This window comes from Sinohyriopsis cumingii, chromosome 2 (assembly GCF_028554795.1).
Source record: "Sinohyriopsis cumingii isolate HCF-2022 chromosome 2, ASM2855479v2, whole genome shotgun sequence".
NCBI lineage: Eukaryota > Metazoa > Mollusca > Bivalvia > Unionida > Unionidae > Sinohyriopsis > Sinohyriopsis cumingii.
In genome coordinates, this window is record NC_142962.1 from 66,754,561 (window position 1) to 66,779,500 (window position 24,940).

The 24,940-nt window shown below is 37.9% G+C and overlaps 1 protein-coding gene across 1 annotated transcript in view; it reads right to left on the minus strand.

Annotated features, from left to right (window-relative positions):
- Window positions 1-17,522, minus strand: part of LOC149805079 (platelet glycoprotein 4-like) — a 71,412-nt gene extending 53,890 nt beyond the window's left edge. Inside the window, exon 1 of the mRNA XM_089935820.1 lies at window positions 17,266-17,522. Coding sequence (XP_089791946.1) covers window positions 17,266-17,503 — 238 coding nt within the window. The 5' untranslated portion in view covers window positions 17,504-17,522. The remainder of the gene's footprint in view (window positions 1-17,265) is intronic.
- Between the last annotated feature and the right edge of the window lie 7,418 nt (window positions 17,523-24,940).

The window sequence follows — 24,940 nt, forward strand, 5'->3', positions numbered from 1 at the left end:
TTTGTGGTAAAAATACAGGATCTTACTTGGACACCTGAGAATAACACATTTAGCTTTACCTCGCCAATTACTGGCGTATATCGAGTATATATTATCTCCTTGATGACAAAATTCAATGTAACAATAGACGATGGTTATGATTTTAGTGAATATTATCCTGGGTTTTTTGTTATGACCATATTTAAAAATAAAACGAAAACTTTTACGCTAGAACCACCAACTAGAACCGTGATGATGGTCGATTGTCAAGTAATTTTCGAATATTTATCCGGAATACACGCAATTGGTTAGATAACCTAACTAATAAATGACTGCATCGGATTACCGATACAATCAGGCGCGTTTATGGCAGGATTCGCTAAAAAAGCTCCTCGACGAGTATCAGGTAAAAATAAAAAAATATCAACGCAGATTAATTGCCATCGATGTTGCTGTGTACGCGGTAAGTGCAATAATCGCCGGTGCGGGAATAATCTTATCCGCGGTAACAACAATCGCGCCGATCATAGCAACGATAATAATCTCGTCGACAACGACAATCGCCGGTGTTCTCAATATTATCGCAAAAAAAAATATCCTCATGCACAAATGAAAAATTGTCCCTATACACGAGTAAACTATCCCAGGTCAACGAGGCGTATTCGAAATTATCAAAGCTGCTTTCTGAGAGTCTCAACGACGGCGTTATATCCGATCTCGAATTTTCCGTGATGGTAAATATCTATTCTGAGATTGAACAAATGAATATCAATAATGTCGGAACTAACTCAAATCGTGACAAACACCACACCACCGATAACAACGCTGATATCGGCAAGCTCAACCAGGCCAGAATTTAGTATCGATTTTCCAATACCAATTAGCGTCAAGGAAATTGCGCTGTGACAGTTACGCGTCTATAATAGCTGGCCCAATGTTAGGTCGAAATCATTCGGTAGATTATCGTCGAATAATTCGCTTGTTTTTGCCAATAAAAACCGCCCCGATGGAACTCCCGATTGGATCGTCGTTGGCATACCAACAGGCAGTTACGAAATTTAGCAACTAGATAAGGAATTTACCAGTAGGATATCAAATATAACCGGCGATGCTAATCCAGGAATAAAAATATTAGCACACGAACCAACGCTGTCATCGATAATCGAGGTAAAATCGCCATATATCGTCGATATTTACCAATCATCGATTAGGACAGTGCTAGGTTGGCCTGAAAACCCACCTCTGGAAAAACCAGAAAAATCTGATTTTATTATTCCAGGTTGGCACGAAGAAGCTCCTCCAGAGCTACCGGAGCCAAAAAAATCAGATTTTACCACCGACGAAGGATGGTACGGAGATATCAGACATAAACCTATAATCCACAGCGCCATTAATCTCATGAATAACCACAAATTTAACCTGGTGATGTTCGCTTTTACTTTTAGGGACGAAAGAATTCTCTCGTGGTTGCCTCTTCCCAAAATTCCCCCCGGTGTGAAAATCTTCGACGCTACCAATATTAACAGGATAATAACCCCTGTAGACGGTATCTTGATAAGAAGAACCCTCGACGAATTTAATCAAGAACATAAATTACATTTAAATTTATTGCGGGAATCCTTTCATGAATGCATCTTAAATAAATCAGGTTCATGTAGCGAAATTATCGAACGCGTGAAGATTTTAAATCAACTCGCGAATGATGTTGAATATTATCATGGTATGTTCATTCGGGCGATAATCGACGATATATCAATTGCCGATTATGTTCTTCCTGTTAGCAAATTCGAGTTGATCAGAAATTCAGGAGAAAAACAAAAATTCATGAGAGTATTTGGATTAACCGAGGAAACGCTACCAAATTTCAAATTTCCCGATTATGATGTTGATAAAATGAGAAAATCCGTCGTTGATACCATCGATGATTTATTTCCGAAATTACATGCCGCGTGGACTAAAAAAATACAATCAGAATCGATTCTCAAACATAATAATGATCCTGCCGGGCAAGGGCGGCATATCTCGCCAGGTATCGTTAACATAACGGAGGTTATCGCGATTTATCTTCACGCGGATGTCGTTGAAGGTAGCTACAACGTGGATTCGTCTGTGTCAGAGCAGGCACAGCAGGGATTTATCTTATATTCGTTTTCACCTAGCGCCTCTCCGGGTTTTTTGATAATAAAAGAGCCAGTAAATCCGTTTTACCTGCGATGCCACAATCGATTATTATCGAAGATAAATTTCAAACTGACGGATCAAAATGGAAATTTGCTTGATATACGCGGGGAAACACTGAGTATCAACTTGCTGGTGAGATCGTAGAATCTAAGATTCTTAAATCTGCCCGCCAGAGAAAAATAACCAAAAATATAAATAAAAACCAGGAAATTTTTCAAAATTAGTAAATTTCTTAATTTTGATGGGGTAAATACCCGTCAAATTGAGTAATTTATATAATTTAGTAAATTTGTTGGGGTAAATACCCGTTAAGTTGAGTAATTTATATAATTTTATGTTTTTGATGGGGTAAATACCCGTCAAAATTAAGAAAATTGCACAATTTCAGTAAATAAATTAATTTAGTAAATAATAAAAAAAAATAATAAAAATCAGGGAAATTAAGAAATTTGTGTAATTTTATGTTTTTGATGGGGTAAATACCCGTCAAATTGAGCAATTTACATAATTTCGTGAATCTGCTGGGGTAAATACCCGTCAAATTGTGCAATTTATATAATTTCGTAAATTTGTTGGGGTAAATGGTAGTCAGAAACAAGAAAATTGTACAATTTCAGTAAAATGAATAAAAAAAAATAATAAAAATTAGAATTGGAATCGAAGATTCTTAAGATTCTTGAAATTTTTTTTTTTTTTGTGGCAAGAATGAAAATCAAAGATTTTTAAGAATGTTAAGAATCTTTGACGCTAATTTTACTTTCATCGACCAGCTTTTTTAGCTGCCTGACGCGCGAGCTGGTAATTTTTCTTGACTCATATTCGTCAGACAAACTCGACCTAACTTTTTCTACCAGCGTCGATAATTTAACAAAATCCTCGATTTGATCATCGCTGACAGTCGCAAGAGATTGGTACATCGCAATCTGGATTTTCTTTATAAATTTGTATTCTGACGGTAGCGTGTATCTGTATTCGAGTTTTCCTTGGACGATCGTCTCAAATTCGGACCGGATTTTACCTGTGTCCAAATCTGAGGATAAATTTACATTTTTATTTTTTAAATCCTCGATGGCCTCGATGATGTTATTTATATTCTTCTCGTTCATTATACAAATTTGTAATATTTAATTAATTTTTAGAAAATCCTGAAGAATCTCCGATTCCTTATTTTTAGTCTGAAATTATCGGAATATAAGAAAACTCGATCCATTCACCAAATCGATAGGAAAATGTCGCGTTGATTATTTTTTCTGTTGCACGTCGCACCGAGACCATGTGAATACCAAAGTACCTTGCAGCGGCATTCATCGATGTGAATATGATTTCTTCATTTGTTTCTTTATTTATTGATTTAACCCCCTTAGCTGGTCGATATCCGCGGCCGGTATTGCCGGATATGCAATTTTCACTCTGAGTTACCGCGCGAAGATTGGACAGTTTGTTGTTAAGTTTATTTCCGTCAATAAGGTCGATTACCAAATTATTCTTGATGGGTCCGTGAAAACACTCGAACACAAATCTATGAAGGGTATAATTTGTGTATCTTCCTTTTCTACCCCCGCTGAAGGTACATATCAAATAACCCGAATTGCCAACTCTACCAACATGTTTCTTCGTTTTGATATGTCTGACAACACCATCCGATGACGCCTCGTATCCCTCGATCGTTGGATGAGATTTAAACTCGCATGTCATTGTTGTTTCTGGAATCACTGATTTCAAGTTCATTATATAATAATTATATGTCTAAATCGTTATTTGCCTTGAATCGATTAATATAATCTTCTTCACATGTTATCACCGACGAGGATCGTTTTTCATAATATCGCCGCAATTCCCGATAATTCTTTCCTCCGCAGGCCAAACACAACCGAGTTTTTCCTCGCGTGCCAACTTGACAAACTAAACATCGCTGTGGTCCTTTACTGCCACGTCGAATCGCATGTATATGAGCGCCGCAATAATCGCCTCTGCAGGATTTGTCACAGAATTTTGTTGAGCCGATTAATATCCACTTGCATTGATTCATTATAATTTAAACATTTGTCTAAAATATAATCATGGATGTATTTGATCTTGATGAGGCAGAATATATTATACCTGAGGCTGATCTGGCGAAGAAAGAATTTTTCGATGACGGAGCCGTTCACACTTGGTCGACATGGAAAACAAATTCCATCGATGCCACGATGAACCTGGAGCGAGCTAAGAAAATAATCGAGTACATAAAAACCGAACACAAAGAAGAGCGATTTATCTTTGGAATAAAATTTATCGCACAAATGCCCGACGATACTTGGATTATTCGCGATAAACGAGATCCAGTGCGTGGCGGTAAGAAAAACGTTATTCTCGATAAGAATTCTAAGCCCGGATTGTTATTGGGAATCGATGGTCCTTATTATGCTAGGGCATATCCATCTAGTGCAGTTGTTTATGGAATTTATCGGCTAAATAATAATCCGGATGTGAAAAATCTACCTGCGATGAAAGAATCGCCGATGATAAATTGCGTGGCTGAGCGTGTTATCGAACATATGAAAAACGCTCGACGTGGATCTGGTTTGACTCAATTGAGGCTAGATAAAATTAACGCGTGGGCGAAGACTGTCGCTGATGGTGCATCGGTGGACGATGTAGCTGCGTTGAGTAAAAAACTTAAATTTCCAATTACCGTGAAAACGTTATCGGGAGAAATATTATACTCGTCGCCGTATAGATCCCGAGGAGCACCAATCGAGATTGTCGATCATAATTCACATGCGTGGTCACAGTCGGTAATGATATTTCCGCGGGATCGTATTGTTAAATTTTATCCCGTGGAATTTTCCACGGCGGATGTTGAGAATAATAATTCCGATGCCATGTTTAGATTTATCAAAAAATTAAGCGCGTCTGATCCAATATCGATATGGTTGTTTTCGAGTGAAGAAAAATACGATCAATTTATTCTGCCATGCGGTGAGTGAAGAAAAATACGATCAATTTATTCTGCCATGCGGTGATATTTACAGGGACGAAATATTACACGAGTCGATGAAAAATCTCGCGGTGAAATATTCGTCGAATCCCGACCAGTTGCTAACGAATTGCTTTACAGTTCCGTCTGTGGCCGCTCATGCCGCTAGAGAAAAAAACTCATGGAAGCCTACGAGGAATGAATATCTCGCTGATATTCAACTTAGTTGTATCGAATACGGCCATGGCGGATTGTGGAATACCAAGTACGATTTCGAAGATATGATTTCCGTTGACATGAGCGCGTGTTATCCTGGAAGTTTCCTTGGATATGGCGATTGTGCAGATTATTTTGCTAAATTCGGCCATCCTACCAGCGAAATGACAAGAGTAGCGATTAACGGACCATTGCCTGATTTTGTCATGACCGGATTCGCTTGTGTAACGTCGTTTGAGTTTGCTGAAAATTTACATAAAATTTGCTACATTTGGTTCGGAAGGCATTTATCTCAGCGCCGTTGGGTTCCTACGGTGTTGTTAAGATATATGCTAGATTCATCGATGTTAGTGTCGTTGATAGTGAGCGAGGCGATTATATCCTACAGAAAACAAACTAATGTGTGGTTACCGACGGACTGTGACAACGCGAAAGATATCGGAAGAAAGATAATTGGTAAATTTACTCAAGGTGGATCTGTTGATCACAAGCACCGACACGCTAGATTATTTATCAACGACGCCGAGATGGATTTTATAATCGCCGATACGGTATCACGAGGAATATTTTGTAACAGAGAGAATATTATGATTGATGGAGCAAAGTTAGGTACCGTAATTAGCTACCTTGATGGAGAATCAGCGCAATATACACATTTGCGATCGTCGATGCTCGCTTATGTTAGTATAAATTTGCTATCGATGATAAACAAATTTTCTGATATCGCGGTAAGAGTCGCAACGGATTCATTTTATATCGATAAAAAATACCAATGTAGGCTGGAAAACTTAATTACCGACGGTAGCTCCTGGGGAACTTGGAGGATAAAAAACGAGGATATTCTAGATTATTGCGAAGACGCCGATGTTGAAGATCGCGATGAATTTCATCAAAGTAAATTTGGAGAAATATCGGCAGCCGCATCTGCATTTGACCCAATTTCACGCAGTAAATTCGTTTACCTGAATGGACCTGGCGGTAGCGGTAAAACAACGCGAGCAATAAACTTATTTGCAAATTCTGACATGATTGTGTTGACTCCGACACATAGATTAGCGCGAGAAATAAAGCAACGCGGCGTTAATTCGTGCACGTATCACAGTTATTTCAAGTACAGCGGTGGATCATGGGACTCGGCCCGCATGGGAAACAAATATATCAACAAGATTATAATATTTGATGAGATTTGCACAGTAAATTTAGATATACTAAAATCGATATTAGCTTGGCTGGAAGGGAAAAATACCGCCGTAATAATGTGCGGGGATCACGGCCAGCCTAATCCGATTGATGGCGAATCGCCTCACGAATGGCTCAGAAACTTCGTTGACTATCACGAGGAAATTGACGCTGATTATAGATCGACTGATATTTTGTTGACCGAATTCAAAAAATTGATTCGATTACAACCGAACAAGATTCAGTGTGACGTCATGAGAAGAATAATCGACGAGACTCCGATGAGCGAATTTCTAAATTTGTTGCGTCCCGATCATTTGATCGTTGCTAGTAGAAAAATTATTCGTGATATTATTCAGGAAATGCTATTCAAGCTGCTTTGCGAGAAATTTCCAACGCTGCAGGTACCGTTATGCTATAGGCCCGCTAATACTAGGCGACAAAATATTAATATTATTTTGCCATGCGGAAAGGAAAAAAACTTGGTCTTGAATGATATTATCTTTGTTGATATTAATCTTGTCAATGACGCGATAAATGCAGAAAAATCACCGTGGAAACTAGGCTACGCAACAACGATACATTCGTCACAGGGATTGACCGTAGATGGCCAAGTTTGGATCGTCGATGATAGAATTTCCTGGTCAAATCTAGTGTATTTAGCCGTGTCGAGAGTAAGAAAATTATCTCAGCTAGGACGAATTCGAGTAAATCACATAAGTGACGCTGGCGGTAGTTGAGTATCTTCTGGTACTATTTGCAATTCTTCCTTGGTAAATCCGCGTTGAGGCGCCAATGAATCTAGGATATAAATAGCTGGTCTTCCTGACGATCTTGTTACGGCGGATATTTTGTGAGTTGTAACGCTCCAGGTTGGGTCGGTTTCTCTTTTTCGGCCTCCTTCAGCCTCGCCTTCTTTATATAAATATCTGACTGTGACGCTACCTAGTACAGGTTGAATTGTGGAATCTCGCTTTAGGGGTATATTTGATTTTGTAATTGCAATTGCAGGTTTCATTGCTATTGTTCGAGTTGTCTCGTTATTTAACGCGTTGATTACATGAGGCAATCTTGATACCCAATCGTGAGACCGATTATCCTGAATAAATTCACGCGCGTACTGATATCCGAATAATCGTTCCGCGAGCGTTTTATTGAATCTTTCAACGATAGCTTGATTGTGATGAACACCTACAATACCGCGACGGATTTTGACATTATTCTTTTTCATCAATGAAGTAACCGCACCAAGAAATTCTCGACCCGGATCAACCTGGAGAAGATTCGGCCATGTTAACGGGGATCGTGAATAAATTTCGTTAAATGCCTTGGCAATTTCCGTTGCTGTTTTATTCGATAATGGCTCGGCTTCTTTGTACCTACTAGCGATATCAACGACTGTCAGGACATATTTGTACGTGACACCGTCAACGGTATCGTGAGGAAGAAACATAAGATCCGCTTGATGGACTTCATTAGGTACACTGACAGTGAAACTCGCGTACGGTATTTTCTTAGGAGGAGGAAGATATATTTGCCAGATTGCCTGTTTTGATAGCCATGATTCAGCGACAGATTGTTTTACTTTAGCGGCTTTAGCGAGTTTGGCGATCGCTGATTTTCCTCGCCAGAATCCTCGCGGAGAATAATATATCTGCTCCATATTATTTACCAGCGCCGAGTACTAATTTACCTTTCATCGCGCCTTTTACCAGCCAGGTTGCTAATTTCTCTTTGAAACTTTTATTAGGAATCGCGTCTAATGCGTGAATTAGCTTGATATCAGCGAGATGCCTTTGTTGTAAATCCCCGCTGCGATACGCGAGATCGTGGTAGTAACAAGCTTTATCGATAGCGTTTACCGGATTTTCACCCTGAAATGGTTGGTTATTATCGTCGAGTCTGATATCGAGCCTTGTTCCGGGTCCACAATAATTATATCCAGGTAGATGCTTTTCTCCGGGATATTTTGCCCAGGGCGTTCCAGGTAGATTTGTCAAGGAGGCGGCAATGTCTCCTCCGGTTCTTCTAGTTTTTTTTTTACAAATCTGAACTTGCGTGTCTTGCAAACTTCGCATTCTCCTGCAATTGCGTTCCTGTTGTTGCGTGTAACGATTTCGGTTGGATTTATTGTAGCTGTGTGTGTGCGACACTTAACACAATATAGATCCATGTATTTTAGTAACATGAATGTAATTGATTTTTCAGCCACGAAACGACGCGAGCAAGTGAAACATCATGCGGTATTACCGAATTCGATTAGAATGATAATAATTGGTCCATCTGGATCTGGTAAGACACAATTGTTACTGAATTTGATCATGCGATGGCTAAAATGGGACAAATTGTACTTGGTTGCACCATCCGTGGACGATCAACGTTGTTATCAAGTGTTAAAAGAATTTAGCGACAATACCGACGAAGGCACAATCGAATTCATCACAGACATCAATGAAGCTCCATCCGTGGAGAATTTGGACGGCGATGTTAATAATCTTGTTGTTTTCGATGACGTTATGCTAGACAAGCAGACCAACCCGGCTAGGATATTCTCGCGTGGCAGACACATGAACACCGATGTTATTTACGTAACACAGAGATATACGCAAATTCCAAAGGTGATTAGGGACAATTGTAATATTTTATCGGTGTTCAATGGCGTAGACACGCACACGCTGAGAAATATTCATCAGACCTGGTGCAACGGTGACATGGATATAAATAAGTTTAAAAATTTGTTCAGCCGCACTCAGGCAACGCCGCATGGTTTCATCACGATAAATCTTCACGATCCACGCAGTCGGTATCGAATTGGTCTCGATCAAATTTATTAATGAAAAAGCAGCCCCTAATGACAACAAAAAAATTAACACAAAAAATTATTCCCAATAATTTATTTTTCCTGTCTCGGACGCTATATTTACTAACACACCGGCGCGACCAACCGATGCACCCGGTCTGAAATGCACGAAAATTAGCTTCCGTAGAAGGCTTTATTTTTGAATTCTGAGGCTTCTACGGAGAAAGTTCGCGTAGGAAGGTTTATTTTGGCGAAACACAAAGGTCTGTTAAACTTCCCTGCTGCTATATATATATATATATATATATATATATATATATATATATATATATATATATATATATATATATAAACGCGGCGTCACCTTATGCAGCATGTAATGATGGGAAACATCAAAACAATCTTTTCCGTCTTAATCACATATGCCAAGTAGATTTTGTAATAATTAAACAGTTCAATTGGAGACCATTGACAAATTTTTTAAATTTTATCAGCTTGTATGCTGGATCCGATAAACTTAAAATCAAAATTAAAATTCACTGAAAGATTCATACTTATGGTTAAAAAAAAAATTGCACAAATTATAGCTCATAGACAGACAAAATGCAGACACAGGCGCAATGTAACAGACTACAGGCTATTCAAATAAATAGAAAGATAATAAAGATGATATGAATACTGATGCAAACAGGAGGCATGTAAACTTGTCTGTGATAACATACCTTCTTCCTGGACAAAGTTGTAACATTCATGACATTTTATCACAAAGAACTACAAAAAGTAATCTTTTCATTACAATATGGATAAAGTAAAATCAATACCATCTTCCACAGTGTGTAGATATACAGATTTTGAAGATGCTGTTGTCTCAGAATTTTCGTGTGTCACATAGCAATGACTGAAATTAGTTTGAAATATAAATCATACAATCGTACTAAAGTACGCCATAGAAACTTTGTGTTCCGTACTGCATCGTGCATCAAAGGTGCAGTCAGTTTTAACATGCTAGAAATGCAACAGATAAGGATATTTAACAGGTGCAAAAGCTGTTTAAAATGGACGAGATAATGGTATTGCAATTGCAGTGGAGGACGCGGAGCGAGAGAGAGAGAGAGAGAGAGAGAGATTGTGATCAGCAAAATAGTGTACATAAATGTGGAAAATATAGTACTGATTGTAACAAGATAATAGGGTGGGATTTTCGGATTCACAACAGAACACTTTTGACGATGATATAAATACAATGTTTAATAATGGATGACTTGAATGAGCAACTAATTATGAAAATATACTTATATATATATAATCCAAATATTGGATTTGATTAACATAAGAACGCACAGACTTAATGATGAAAAATACAAATAAATTAATTTAGCAAATATAAAGACAAGGGGTGAATGGTTCACAACGATTTGACAATGAAACGATGGATATAGTTAACTCGGGTAGTAAACCATGTAAAATTTTACTCGTAGTAAAATGCATTCACTCAGGTAGCGAATTATGGTGATAAAAAAAGATATACAACTTATCTTTACAGTCCCAAAAGATACACTGGGTTTTACGAACCCAAAAATTAGCCTACGGCTAACAAATTACATGTACGGAGATACACTCCGTCATCAGTACACTGTTTCAGCTCCACAGCTGCTACAGACTCCGAACACTCGGAACACTTCGAAACACTCGGAACATTGGACACAGACAGACACTCTGGTCCCTCCAGACTCACACTCTGGTCCCTCCAGACTCTGGTCACAGACATTAGACCCTCCGGACACCCCAGACAGTAGACCCTCCAGACATTAGACCCTCCGGACACCCCAGACAGTAGACCCTCCAGACATTAGACCCTCCGGACACCCCAGACATTAGACCCTCCGGACATTAGACCCTCCGGACACCCCAGACATTAGACCCTCCGGACATTAGACCCTCCGGACACCCCAGACATTAGACCCTCCGGACATTAGACCCTCCGGACACCCCAGACATTAGACCCTCCGGACATTAGACCCTCCGGACACCCCAGACATTAGACCCTCCGGACACCCCAGACATTAGACCCTCCGGACATTAGACCCTCCGGACACCCCAGACATTAGACCCTCCGGACACCCCAGACATTAGACCCTCCGGACATTAGACCCTCCGGACACCCCAGACATTAGACCCTCCGGACACCCCAGACATTAGACCCTCCGGACACCCCAGACATTAGACCCTCCGGACACCCCAGACATTAGACCCTCCGGACACCCCAGACATTAGACCCTCCGGACACCCCAGACATTAGACCCTCCGGACACCCCAGACATTAGACCCTCCGGACACCCCAGACATTAGACCCTCCGGACACCCCAGACATTAGACCCTCCGGACACCCAGACATTAGACCCTCCGGACACCCAGACATTAGACCCTCCGGACACCCCAGACATTAGACCCTCCGGACACCCCAGACACAGACAGAGACACACCGGTCACAGACAGTAGACATTCCGGACACCCCGGACATTAGACCCTCCGGACACTGGTCATTAGACACTCCAGTCACAGACACAGACTCTGGTCACAGACAGTAGACATTCCGGACGCCCCGGACATTCCGGTCACAGACACTAAACAGCTGAAAATATATCTAATACCGTGTACTATACATGGGACGGGCATAATAACGTAATGACTTTATACACGGTAAGTTATATAGATTACATTATCAGCACAATAATTACAAAATGACAGGTTCAAAAAGAAACCTGCTCGATAAGAATCCTACTATATTAAACAGTTCTTAAAAAAGGTGTAGCTTTACATTACTAATACAAATCCCTTGCTAAGTCGAAAACGAGAATATAAATATGTGCATTATACTGCGTAGACCAAAGCTACACAACAAACATACAAAAATAAACGTGGTAATACAGTAGTTATAACTTATAGACTAGAAATTAATAAACTTGCATACCTCTACAGCTGAAGATGTGAAAGTCCTTGAAGCAGACTGCCCGCTGACAAGACTATTTCGTATTGTAAATAAATGTACATACGGTGAGGTATTTATACACAGTCAGTACAATGTAGGCATTTGGTTCGTCCCATCGAGAGCACTTCGCACGTGCGGCATGAGATGAGCCGAACTCACTATTTCGAAATACGACATAATATACATAAATCACCCTCAGGTATCGTTGTGCACAAAAAAAAAAAGAAACACGAGTACATGTATTCAATAAATAAAAGAGTTTAATTCCGTGACACTGATGCTGTTTGTACAGGAAAACGGATTTCACATTTTTAAAATCAAAATAATATACACTAAGTGCAGACACAGTTAAAGCAATGCATATGTAGATCCTAATTTAAAATCATTGGATGACTTAAGTCTTAAAGCAATAGTCTCTTTATTTAAAGAAAGTCACTCATATTCTGATATAAGAGACTTCAGAGTAAACAAAAAAATCTTACCAGGAAATTACCTTACCAATATCCAGCAACCTAGCTTTGCGCTCCGGTTGACCCGTACACATATTTAGTGAGATACATCCTTATTGCACTTAAACTAATTTTTGTGCATGTTGACACTGTTGCATATTTAATATCAACACTTTAAAATTAGACTCTGGTTACTGTTTTGATAGATGAAAAAGACAGTATGAGATGTTTTCGACAGACTCAACTGAAATGGGCGATATCGATGGCAGTAGCTGGTTGTGGGGTTTACTGCTAGTATGTAACAAAGCAAAGTAATAATGCATGCCAGAGGAAAAAGTCACTACAAGAATGCAACTAGTACATAATAATTTCTTAAACATTTCCCCGTGTTTTCTATTTCTTCTTTAGTTTGTCTTGATCACATCACTGCCAATATGGAACACATTAAAGCTGATATATTGGAAAGTGATCACACTTGCACTCAGTGCAGACATAGGCAAATCTAGCATAAAGGATAACTACCTAGTAAAGTATCGAATTTCATTCAAAGTCATTTAATCAGCTTTCAGCTCATTGTAATAAACAAGTAATAATTGACAATCAATAAACTATGTAGAGATTGTCAGCTAGTACAAACTGTACAAGGAAAACAAATAGTCATGAAAAAGACCCAAGACAATACAAAGATCCAAGACCGAAAGGACTATTAAAATGTTTTTGAAGGAATGACAAATTGAAATAGAAAAATAATATAAATGTTTACATCAAACGGCCATACATTTGCAAGGCAGAACATGACATTTATAATCTGTACAAGAATGGGGCATAAAGTCACTTTCTGAGCCAGGATAAAAGTTGAATTGAACATTTGTATGTTTAAGTTTGTCCAATGCTAAAATTTAAGTAAATTGACTGTAAACGAAATCTATTCCAACAATCTCACGGACAATATAAACTTTAACTTGTTGCTGCACCATTTTAAATGAGCTCTTAAACAATATATTCATCAGCGCCAATGAAAAAAGTGAAACCAGGACTGTTTTAATTCTGAGGGATGTTGCAACTTTACATGCACATTAATGTGAAAAGGGGAATATGCTGCCAATCATGATAGCGAAGAAAGTGTATACGTTGAATGTTTTAAAAACAAAATCACCAACTGATTATTCCATAGCCTGAAATTATAAGATACGTACAGGATATAATACTAGTTGTCAGTATTTTGAACCCACCCACCCTAAAACTGTACATTTTCCTTGACCAATTAAAATACATAAAGAAAATATTTCAGCTATTCTAAGTTGTTACAGTCTTTTCATGGAGACCTGTATTTGTATACTTTTTCCCTTCACTTGGCGTGAGTTGCTCCAAGTCCTTAAATCAGTAATTGGAGTCCAGGAGCAAACAGAAAACAGTAACTCCATTCATGTGGAATATCGTCCTATATACGTCGGACTCTTCCCACCTGCGTGGTTTCTAGGAAGTGCACTCACAAAGATGGATGTCTTTTCTGCGCCTTGTGGCCAGACGAGAAGTGAGGCCCGTCAGAGGGCTGCCACTTCGATAGCGGAATGAAGAATGGAATCGGCTCTTTCTCTGTTTTTTTTTAAGTTGACCCCTTCGATCCCGAGGTAGATCGGTTGCATTTCCGGGTTCACGGAAGTCAGCAGCATCCTCTCACATATCCAGTGCCTAATCCAAGAGGATCTAGTTATTCAGTCTAGTCGAGTTTCCTGTATCTACTCGAGCATTAACTGGTTCTTGGGTAAAAGGCAATGGATCTCGGGTCAACACAATCCTTCCTTATGTTCCAGTTAAACTTTACTACAGGACTTAGGGGACTAACATCTCTCTGTAGTGAGCTGGAATGTCTCATTTCCGTACAGGTAACTATGGATGAGTTTCCCATGACTCCATTAGTCGACAGATCATGCAAGCCACGGCCCTGACTTATTCTTCACCCGGCTTCGGTATAAAATGGAGGGGAAGAGCACCATTACACTCCTACTGCATCATGAGGTGCTATCGGCATTGATGATGTTAAAAAAGCGACTAACATAACAAAACCAGCTTTAAATGAAATATTTGTATGGATGATCGTGCAAATTGTGTACCCTGTAAGCAAGTATTTTAGTAAAAATATACGTTTCGATTTGTAATTTATATTAAGGACATAAATAATGGCAACTTCATATTTATTAAAATTAATTTAATCATGATAATATGCAATAAGTGATTGCACGCATTTTATTCTCCCTTGGAGTTTTTAGACATTATATAGAATTCAGAATTTTTTATTATCTTTATCTTCTCTATCAGCCACGAGTAGTATCCATTTATCACTGTATATTTAATTTATTTTGGTAGAATTAGTACATTAGTCATTTAGATAATTCTAGCAATATGAATCCATAGTAAATTGATTTTGTTAAACTGATTACCTTGTTTTTTTTAAAAATCAAAATCAGTACTAATTCGTCGCTAATAATATCTCTCCTTGCAAATGATAAATCTAACATTTGACAAATTTATTTTCATCTGTACATATCGTAACTATTTCCCTTTTCGATATATTTTACGTTATCTAAATAACGAATACCGCATTATTCATTATTTTGAAAACATCTCCATCGAGATAATTTGTTTCTCTTTTTGTTGCTGTCTTAAACTTGTATTAGACAACTCGGCGCATTTGTTCAGTTTGAAACCTAACTGTATGCAACGCCTTAGTACATATTTCTTTTTTTTTAAAATATGTATACTAACTTTGTTAGTTTCTAGTTTTCGTCTATATCAGCTTCAGTAACTCTAGCAAATCAGTTTCATCTGGAATTAAATACTCAAGGGCTAATTTTTAGTCTCTGATATAGCCATGGACATGCAAGCAATTGAAACTCCACATTGACGACAGTGCCTATAGCGATTAGCCTACATTGTCTTCCTCATGATCTAATATTCAGAGCTCTAACAAATATTTATTGATTTGAACTGCTTTTAATCTTATCATAGGAACACTACACGTTTGGTTTTATAGGTCTTAATCTTGTCCATTCTTGTTATACTCAAAGCATCGTAAAATACGTCAGTACTGTCTGCCCTCATGTAAATTAGTCGTTTATATCTCTTGTTGATTAATTTGACGTACAAGTGAAACCATGATTAAATATTGTGTTGGGAATTTAGTTGCCCGGGATATATCCTTTTGCTTCTCACAAGTTTGTATCTGTAATATTAAAATCAAAACAAATAATAAAGGTAATTCATAATTACTTTTGATAAGTTTTACATTTTACAACTGAAACTTCTTCCGGTTCCCATTAAATTTTCATTTTTTAACATGGATAGTTAAAATGTTTAAGTTTTACAAAACGTATTGGTTTCCTTCTTTCTGTTACTTAATTCATGACTATAGATTCGTAACAGAACAAAAACATTAACTTTGTTCTTAAAATTTGAGCCTTTGAAGTCTATGACAACACATAACATTTTGGTTGCGGCGGTAGATTCAGATGTAAAAGGTTTCTATCAGATAATAAGTGTTTCAGGGCAACGACGGAGGGACCGATGCCATAAGACACTTGCCCTCTCCACATCTATCTATACAGCGGCTTCATTTGTATCAAAATAGATACTATACTATGTTTCCATGTTGATGATTAGAGAAATTTGCATATTTGTGTATAGCTTAAAATATAATGCAATCAGACGAAGTAACTCGTGTATGCCTGCCATCAACTATGTGTGAAATCATGATATAAGCATGGTCACCTGCCATCGTTCGCCATAATTTTTGTGTAAATAAAATATAGGCAACTCTAATATGGCAGCAGGGATAAAGTGGGCTACTCGTCACACCTATTCGTTATTAGAAGGACTCCAGTCAAACATTTTTCAATAACAAAAGTGGGCAGACTAAATTTGTTTCCATAGGTCATGATGAAAATGATCATGTCTGCGCATTTCTCTTTCTATTGGAAAAGCCCACAGGGTCCTCGTAATAACGATACGGGCGACCCCATTGTCCCGTTTAACCTACTACTTCCTCGGGGAAAGCATAGACCAGACACAAATAGGCAGAGAAAACACTTTCTGTTGATAAAAACTGTGTCATAGAGAAAAACAAAAACACTCAAAAACATACACTTTCTTGAGCATTTTATAAGCGGAATCCATAATCATCAGCATATACAAACTCGAGTTTTTGTTAAACACGTTTTCAGCTGTTATTTAATGTACATTTAGTGACGAAGTAATTTGTTGTCCATACTTCTCTTTGCATTCATTCTTAAATGTGGACAAATGTTTAAGTAAGAGTAGCACAAGAATATCTACTCCAACCTATACCTTTTCAAATTCATTATCAGATCCTTGTCAATCTCGCAAGAAGTTAAATATTCCAACATTTTTAAAGAAATTAATATATTTCAAAATGATTTTTTTTTAGCCATGAGACTGATTTCCAAGTAGTAGTTCTGTTCTAGGAGAAAACATTAAAGTAAATAATTCTACTTACCACGTACAACCATATTATTATTGACATTCCTTCCATCCAGGCAGGTTGACACGGTTATAGGTGGGTCATCAAGGTATGCCTGAGACATTGACAGATGATGAGGTAATATGCCACTGACTTCCCGATCTCCAATTCTATATCCCAGCGCAAGATTATGTTGGGAAATAGTGATGATGGATTGGTTGTTATCAGCAGATTGAATCACATTTAGAAAAATTTCCATCAGATGATTAGCCATAAAATCCTTTAATAACACCAATAATGTCAATATTACGTCAGCAGTGCTTGAAAAATCAATATAATAACTGTCATGATATATAACAAGTATGACTGTTTCATTACTTTTATCTCCAAAACAGTTCTTGACGAAGCTCAGAACGGTATGTATAGCCGGCAGAAGACCACAGTTTGTTGTGATGTTAATAGTTATGTTGCTAACACAAGAATTTGTAAATGAGTAATTGGAAAGATGTATAGATTCGGATGTCAATGGCACGAAGCCGATGATTACTACCCCCAATTTTCGGTCATTCAGCAAACAATTAACACTATCCAAAAATGCATTTTCTTGAGAGATAAAGTTGTAGAAGATTTCTATTTTTGTTAAATTAGTAGAAAAATTATTCCCAAATCCTAGCATGAAAGAATGACTTGTAGTGTCATTTTTGCTAAACCATCTTCCTATGGATATCTCATCTAGCTCACGTTCTGTGCAGTATGAAGCATTATTCCTGCATGATCCTGACAGGCAGCCGAGGCAAGAATATACAGAAGTTCGAGAAGTCCGATTAAACTGTTGCTGAAGTCGATCTCGGATAAAGGATGGAATCTCTTTCTTTACCATATTTTGAAGACCCATCGCTGCCGAAATCCTTTTTAAATAGTCCATATTCAAAACAGTCAGCTGAAGCAAGAAAGAAGCAAAATGTTATACCTCCCACTGGCTGTAAAATAGGGATGCGTATTCTTTATATAAATTCAAATTACATGTCAGCTTCGTATTATGCAAATAATATTTGGTTATTAGCATTTGACACTATTCCCATCTACATCTTTCATACTGCCTTGACTGTGAAGTGTCTACAACATTATTGAAACCATTTGTGTTTGAATTTACAATTCGCAAGAATAGTGGTGTATTGTGATCTTTTCCTTTAGAAGCAGAATAAGCTTCGGCTACACAGTTATCAGAACACGCTGAACCTTGTAGGTTATAATCGGAAGAAAATCCTCAGTTACGCCTGTGAATCTTCAATTAAGAGCATACATACTTTATAAACTGAATAGCACCATATGATGTCCCTCTCCTTTATCGGCATTGCCTCTTCCCGATATAATTTCTCTTTTTACGTTTGAACGATTTAGAAAACTTAAATTTGGTACACGTGAGAATAATTCCACAAAGTTATCTTAAAGCTTTGGGAAAGTTCTTTTTAACCCTGTTCACTGAACTATATGACAGAATACTTCCGCCAAAACCCCTTTTCACAGTGTATGGAAGCATATTTGCAGTCAAACTGATCTCCAGTAACGAAGGTAGAAAAACTCCACTACCCGCACATACTTTGCGATCTCGTAGTCACCCTCGTGTTCAGTTGTAATTTTAATTATGATTGCATTCAAGTTTGGCAAAAACAAGTGAAAAACAATGTGAACACTAATAAGTACGATTTCTCTCATTTGGAGTAGCCGACAATATACAGACTGATATATAGGTCAAATTGACCTGCTTTTGGTATGGTTAGGTTACCCTCATTGAGATAAATCGACATAACAAGTTTCATGAGTATAGGTGATTTTGTTTGAATTTGGATTTCTTTTAACGTAGATTAAACAATATTTGAGTCATATGTATTTGCTATTTAAATCTGTTACAAACATTTCAACATAAACTAATTTTCTTTTCCTCAATGACTGATGGATAAATTTCATCTCGTGGGTGAAAACTTCTATTATTTTTAACCACTCGATATAAACAAATGTCATGCAAGCAAATGTGCTCTTTGATTTCTTTTGTTGTCAGTGACATCTAATCGTGACAGCTTAATGCGATAAAAATTATTCTAACGTCTGACATAGACGGGAACTTACACAATTGGTTTCGTGTCTTCCTCGCAAAAAAATTGACAGCATATTCACTAATGTACAATTGAGTATCAGTGCTAATAATAATAATAATATCTACTTTAGCTCTCATGATAATTTACACTTCGATGAGCACTCTAATTATTCTTAATATGATGCCTCATTTGGAGTACCTCGACTGTCTGAACTGGATAGGACCATTCGCTATACACGGTAAGACTTCATTTGAAACAAGGACATCACCTTGGTTGCGTTTGATTCACGTTAGTTCTACATGTGTCTGACATAAAAGCTAATGTTGGCATGTACGTCTTCATTCATGAGTGTTACTGTACTAAAAATGGAGTTTATTTGTGACAGTACATTCGAGTTATGGCCTTTCTTTACGGGATCGTCATTATTATGGTCGTGTATGAACATATAACATACATTAAACCTGAAACATGAACATATATGCAGCAAGACGAATCTTTTAATTTGTGAAGGACTAAAATGAAACTAAATATACACCAAAATAAAAGCAATATAATCAGTAGAAAGCGCACCATTCGCTATAAACAATGTGCGTTTTTAACAGAAAACACAAACTATGAGCTTGTAATTCAGTTGGTAACCACAAAAATCTATTTCTAGCGGCATGTTTTTGGATGACTACATATTTTATCTGCGAATAATGTTGCCTATTTAAATCAAATAATAAAGGATTAAATAAATACAAAGAAATACATATTTACAATTTATTTCGAGTTATTTTCTCTTTGTTGACGCTTAGAAAAGGTTCATCTGACCCATCAATCAAAGTCATATAAAACATTTCGTACTTATATATATATATATATATATATATATATATATATATATATATATATATATATATATATATATATACGGAGACAGAGAGAGAGAGAGAGAGAGAGAGAGAGAATAAATTTACAGGCAATACTCTCTGGGATGTTTTTGTGAATGGATCAGTGGGGGCTGGTGACGCTTTAAGAAAACCAATTTAAAGATCGATGGCTAAGTGTCTAGGCCAGCAGTCCAGATTTTTAAAGGTCAGCGATGTAGGCTCTAGATCAGAGGCTAAGTCGCTCAGAAGTCGTAAAATGTAAAGGATTTGGAGCCCAGGTTTTTGAAGACAAGTGGTCCAGGCTTTATAGTCAGTGGCCTACGGTGGAAGTCGGAGATTTGGTGATGCAGAACCTAGGTTAAAGGTTAAGCGATTCAGAAGTCAAAAATCCTGATATTCGAGGTTTCCTTTGAAATAAAATTGAGAAGTCAAAGTCCTAGGGTGAAAGTCAGAGGTTAGGGTAAAATGTCAAAGATGTCAAATGTAAAATAGTAAGGGTTATGTGCCCTCGGATGAAGGTCAAGTGGCCTCAATCCGGGACTTTTGGGGCGTTTTCCTGCTTCATGCGGTAGTAAGGAAAAGTGTTCCCACCGGCATTTAATGGCGTTTTTGTTTTCACGCAGTCATAAGGAAAGGTGGCTATAGGACACACGATACTAATTATACGGAAGAACTGTGAACCAGTCTAGAAATTAGTGAACAAATAATAGAGTATTTACGGGTTTGGTGGTCCATAATTGGTCAATAATGAAAATTAAAATTTTAGTAAAAATATCTCTTGAGAGCTTATCCTACATGTAATTTAAAAAAATATAGAAAAAATTATATTGATGCAATTTTAGTATTTTTACAGGCTTGACTTAGGAGTACTCAGTAATGAAAGTAGCATTTGGTGCAGAATCACTAACATGTGTTTCATGCACATGTAGATAAACAAAATGCCGCGGCTCATATGGTGTTCTCCACACATAAGCTTGCACCAAGGTTAGTTGTGCATGGAGAATTACACTGGTCAACAGTGAAATCATTACTGACTTGAAAAGGTCCTAATCTGTAGTATTTTGGTGTGCCGAACACGAATATAACCGTGAAAAATTTGTATTGGCTCTCGTTTTGAAGATATTCATATACCTCATTTTCTATGTTTCACTGTGTAAATTTCTCCAGTAGGACTGCAGCAACATCCGGAATAATGATGTAACATTGCATAATACCATCATGCTTACATCATCCACAGTTGATTGCATCATTTTCTGATGCAATGCAATACTAATGCCATGCGGCTGCTGAAGTAAGTTGACGTCAGCAGTGTACTCTACATGTGTAGGCCTATTATACTAATGCCAGGCGGCTGCTGAAGCTGACGTAAGCAGTGTACTATATAAAGCCCAATCAGATAGGTTCAGCATTTAAAATATTTTAGACGTTGTGCGAGACAGTTCAAGCTACTGTTACATAAAACTTATTATTTTATCCATTTACGTACAATAAAGAACAGTAATGCCTCGAAAGTGTGTTAATACCGCGGACAATTTTTGCTATATTTGTGGGGAAGTGACATTTGCCAACCAGAAGAAAAGTATCAATTCTCAAGTGAAGAAGGCATATCATCTTTACTTCGGATGCAAGGTTGGTGACCAAGACAAGCCTTGGGCTCCGCATATATGCTGTGCTACATGTACAACACAGCTTTCACAGTGGTTGAATTGCAAAAGGTCATCAATGCCGTTTGCAGTCCCAATGGTGTGGAGAGAGCCAAGCAACCACCTAAATGACTGTTACTTCTGCTTGGTTCCTCCTCTTTCCGGCGGAATAACGAAGCGAAAGAAGTCGAGAATAGTCTACCCAAACATTCCGTCTGCATTGAGACCAGTTCCACATGGTGAGGGACTTCCTATTCCAGAACCTCCAGCAGAATATTCTCTTGATTCATCTGACGAAGACAAAGGTGAGTCGACCTGTTCTTCTCCTGGTCCATCAGCATGCAGTGATCCAGATTTTCACTGTGGTGCATCATCAACCCCACACAGAATAACACAGGAAGAACTAAATGACCTGATTCGTGATTTGGACTTATCAAAGAACAAGGCAGAATTGCTAGGATCAAGACTCCAACAATGGAATCTTCTAGAAGAAGATGTCACAATTACTGCATATCGAAAGCGCCACCAGCAATTGGAGCCTTTCTTCAGAAAGGAAAGTAATCTGATATTCTGTTCCGATATTGAGGGCCTCATGAATGCTTTAAAAATCACTCATGACCCACAAGAATGGAGACTATTTGTGGACTCTTCGAAACTGAGTCTCAAGGCTGTGCTTTTGCACAATGGAAACATTCTTCCATCTATTCCAGTAGCGTATGCTGTCCACATGAAAGAGACATACGATAACTTAAGGCAGCTACTGAATTCCATTGAGTATAACAAGTACAGCTGGCACCTCTGTGGTGATTTGAAGGTAGTTGCCCTTTTAATGGGACTGCAGCAAGGATATACAAAATACATGTGTTTCTTATGCGAGTGGGATAGCCGAGCAAGGGAAATGCACTACACGAGGAAGGAATGGACTCACAGGCAGAATGTAGCCATTGGAGAGAAGAATATCCAACACCCAGCTCTGGTTGAGGCTCAGAAAATCTTGCTACCACCCCTTCACATCAAACTAGGTTTGATGAAGAACTTCGTGAAAGCCATTGACCGTACTTTGCCAGCATTCCGATACCTGCATGAAAAATTCCCTCGACTCAGCGAAGCAAAGATTAAAGAGGGAGTTTTTGTGGGTCCTCAGATTCGAGAGCTTTTCAAAGATGACCGGTTCAACAACTTGCTGGAAGGTGACGCGAAACAAGCATGGAATGCTTTTCGCCTAGTTTCTACAAACTTCCTCGGAAATGTTAGGGCAGAAAACTATAAGGAACTAGTAGAAGACATGTTGATGAAGTATAAGAAACTTGGCTGCAATATGTCTCTAAAGATTCACTTCCTTCATTCCCATTTGGATTTCTTTCCTAGCAACTGTGGTATTGTTAGTGATGAACACGGCGAACGTTTTCATCAAGATATCGCAACAATGGAACAAAGATACCAGGGAAAATGGTCCACTACAATGCTGGCTGACTACTGCTGGACACTCCTCAGAGATGCTCCCGAACAGCTGTACAAGAGACAGGCGAAGAAATCTAAGATGTAGTCAATGACTTGATTTTTTATAGGTAGGCTATTATAGTTGACCTTTTACTATTGGAATGCATTTCGTTATGTAAACATTAATTTCTTGCAGATTACAAAAAATCTAGAGCCAATTTTGCAATTTGACTGTCATATTCGTGTTCAGCACATAAAAATTGATAAGAATTGACTAATTTTATTTCAGTAACATGACTTTTGTAAAAATTTGTTGTCCAGTGTTATAGGTCTCATCATCAGCACCCAGAAATTTTAAGTTATTGAATTTTGAATATGATAGTGTTTCCATATTTTTACTATTGGAGTTGAATTAGTACCGTGAGTCCTTTAGCGAAGTTTTATGCACTACTACAGTATTTGCTTTCTCAGGCTGTTGAAGAAAGGCTTCCCATCTTCGATAGTACTCGATCTTATCTGCTTCACCATCCTGTGATGGTGCACTTTCTAGCTAATCGAAAGGTGTACATGTTTGCCAAGTTATATTGGTTTTGCTGAGAAGGAGATTTCCAGATTTATTCAGGAATACAAACGTGTATAGCTCTTAAATCCATTTCACAAACTGTCAAATACAATTTTCACGACACAGATTAGACTCGCCAATAGAAACGTTAATATGGTACAAGGTTTGAGAGGGAAACTGTCTTCGTCAACCAAAAGATAAGAAAGTCTTCATTCCATTTTAAAAGGCATGCAAACGATCATTTGCAGAGCAAAAAATGTGAATACAAACTAATCAAGAGGATATCACGCCAGAAATTCGTACGAGGAGACGTGGATGACCTGAACATCTGTTCACTAAAAAGAACATGTATGTAGGTTGTGACGCTTTATCTTCAACACAGAGAAAGAAAACGATACATTAGATTGGATAGTCAACAACGATTGAAAAAAGACTCGTGAAAAGCTATGATCGGTTAAACACTGGCCACAATGTTTGCACTGACTGATATATTTTCTGGTAAATTTGACATGGCTTCAATTTTAGCATGACATGTTGTAAAACACCCTATTATAAATAATATATAACATACAAAATCATACCAGAATGTGACCGCTCCGGTGGCCTACGTGATTAGAGCGTCAGCCTCGGATGCGGGTTCGAACCCCGACCGCGTCATAGATAAAACATAAATATGATACTAACAGCTGCCTCGCTTGGCGCTCAGCATTAAGAGTTAGTGTTAGGACTGGTTGGCATGGTGTCAGGATAATGTGACTTGGTGGACATGATACTAAATGTGTATATGATGTCACAGTGCTCGAAATCATTATCAAATGCCTTTTTGCAGACATCGTAACGATGTGACTGAAAATTTGTTGAAGCTACGTCAAAAATCCAAAACACACACACATACACACACACACACACACACACACACAACAGAATAAAAAATTAAATTGAAAGATCAGAATTTCATTAAACATGCCGTATCATTTTCCGAACACTGCTGTCCACATTCTCTTTTGGTTAACTCTTCTGAGAATATCTGTGTCTTCATGGTCTGGAATGTTACACGGTCATTATAGAACTGAATATTAAACTTTGTTCGTGTTTCAC